Here is a 722-nt window from a genome sequence, read left to right on the forward strand (position 1 = left end):
GGGGCCCCGGGGGCCCCCGGGGCCCCGGGGGCCCCCGGGGCCCCGTGCGGGGATATTGACTCTACAGATTATCTTTTCTTGGGGGACTATGTGGACCGCGGGAGCCACTCCTTGGAGACCATTTGCCTGCTTTTCGCTCTCAAAGTAGGGTTTAGGGTTTAGGGTTTAGGGTTTAGGGTTTAGGGTTTAGAGTGTCACTGGCGAGCGAGCTGTTGGAGGCAGGAGGAGCGTCGCCGCGGCGCGTTGGCAGCGCGTCTCCCCGCAACCCGCAGGGTCTAGGCTGAGGGCTGAGGTTGAGGGTTTAGGGTTTAGGGTTTAGGGTTTAGGGTTTGTCGCAGGTGAAGTACCCGCGGCAGGTGCACCTGCTGCGGGGCAACCACGAAGACCCCGCGATAAACGCGCTCTACGGCTTTCAGGAAGAGTGCCGCCGGCGGCTGCAGGAAGACCCGCTGCAAGAAGGGTCTTGTTGGAAATCTTTCAACAAAGTTTTCGAGTTTTTGCCAATTGCTGCTCTCGTCGAAAACCGCATTTTCTGCATCCACGGCGGCATCGGGGGGTCTGTACACTCCGTCGCCCAGCTCCACCAGCTCCAGCGCCCCCTCAGGGTCGCCCAGGTGCCCCAGACGCCCCAGGTCAGCCGAGGCCCAGCTAGCTAGCTAGCTGGCTGGCTAGCTGGCTGGCTGGCTGGCTGGCTGGCTAGCTGGGGGGTGCGGGGGTGGGCA

At 62.9% G+C, this 722-nt stretch overlaps 1 protein-coding gene across 1 annotated transcript in view; it reads left to right on the forward strand.

The window, feature by feature from the left end:
* Positions 1–88: 88 nt before the first annotated feature.
* Positions 89–722, forward strand: part of ETH_00038095 (Serine/threonine-protein phosphatase, related) — a gene marked incomplete at both ends in the record, with an annotated part of 2,729 nt that continues 2,095 nt past the window's right edge. Inside the window, 3 exons of the mRNA XM_013374101.1 lie at positions 89–144; positions 210–273; positions 339–632. Of these exons, the coding sequence (XP_013229555.1) occupies positions 89–144; positions 210–273; positions 339–632 (414 nt within the window). The remainder of the gene's footprint in view (positions 145–209; positions 274–338; positions 633–722) is intronic.

This window comes from Eimeria tenella, genomic scaffold (assembly GCF_000499545.2).
Source record: "Eimeria tenella Houghton genomic scaffold, Eth_scaff1915, whole genome shotgun sequence".
NCBI lineage: Eukaryota > Apicomplexa > Conoidasida > Eucoccidiorida > Eimeriidae > Eimeria > Eimeria tenella.